Here is a 427-nt window from a genome sequence, read left to right on the forward strand (position 1 = left end):
CAAAAAGAACGCTGGAACCTGTACCTTCATGGTCGGAAAAGGCCGGTCGAGACTGGTGCTTCGAAGCCTCCGAGGCTGGAGTTATATACTGGCAGTATCTCGGGTGGTAAGGCAGCCAGGGTGTGGTCACCGGCGTCATCTCACGCCCTCCCTGCTGTGACATCACACTCACGGAATAATTATCAACGCCAATGCAGAAAGGGCTAATGAATACCAAGCTTCGCCGATCGTGTGAACTGTGTCAACACCTCGGCAGCATCTCTCACGGAAGGCCGTGTCTCGTGATGCTCGGCGCGGGAGATAAACACGCCACAGCATCCTCTCTTCTTCCGTTAACAGCTATTTCGGATCCTGCCTTGGCGAGATGCGAACTTGTGTTCTAAGTCGCGAAAGGATTTTTTTTTTATGAAGGTGATTTGAGGCTGTT

The 427-nt window shown here is 52.0% G+C and overlaps 1 protein-coding gene across 1 annotated transcript in view; it reads right to left on the reverse strand.

Annotated features, from left to right (window-relative positions):
• The window catches only part of LOC119582319, a 1,608-nt gene extending 1,469 nt beyond the window's left edge, over window positions 1-139 (reverse strand). The window contains exon 1 of the mRNA XM_037930533.1: window positions 25-139. Coding sequence (XP_037786461.1) covers window positions 25-139 — 115 coding nt within the window. The remainder of the gene's footprint in view (window positions 1-24) is intronic.
• Window positions 140-427: the final 288 nt, after the last annotated feature.

The sequence above is a fragment of the Penaeus monodon genome, chromosome 15 (assembly GCF_015228065.2).
Source record: "Penaeus monodon isolate SGIC_2016 chromosome 15, NSTDA_Pmon_1, whole genome shotgun sequence".
Taxonomy (NCBI): domain Eukaryota; kingdom Metazoa; phylum Arthropoda; class Malacostraca; order Decapoda; family Penaeidae; genus Penaeus; species Penaeus monodon.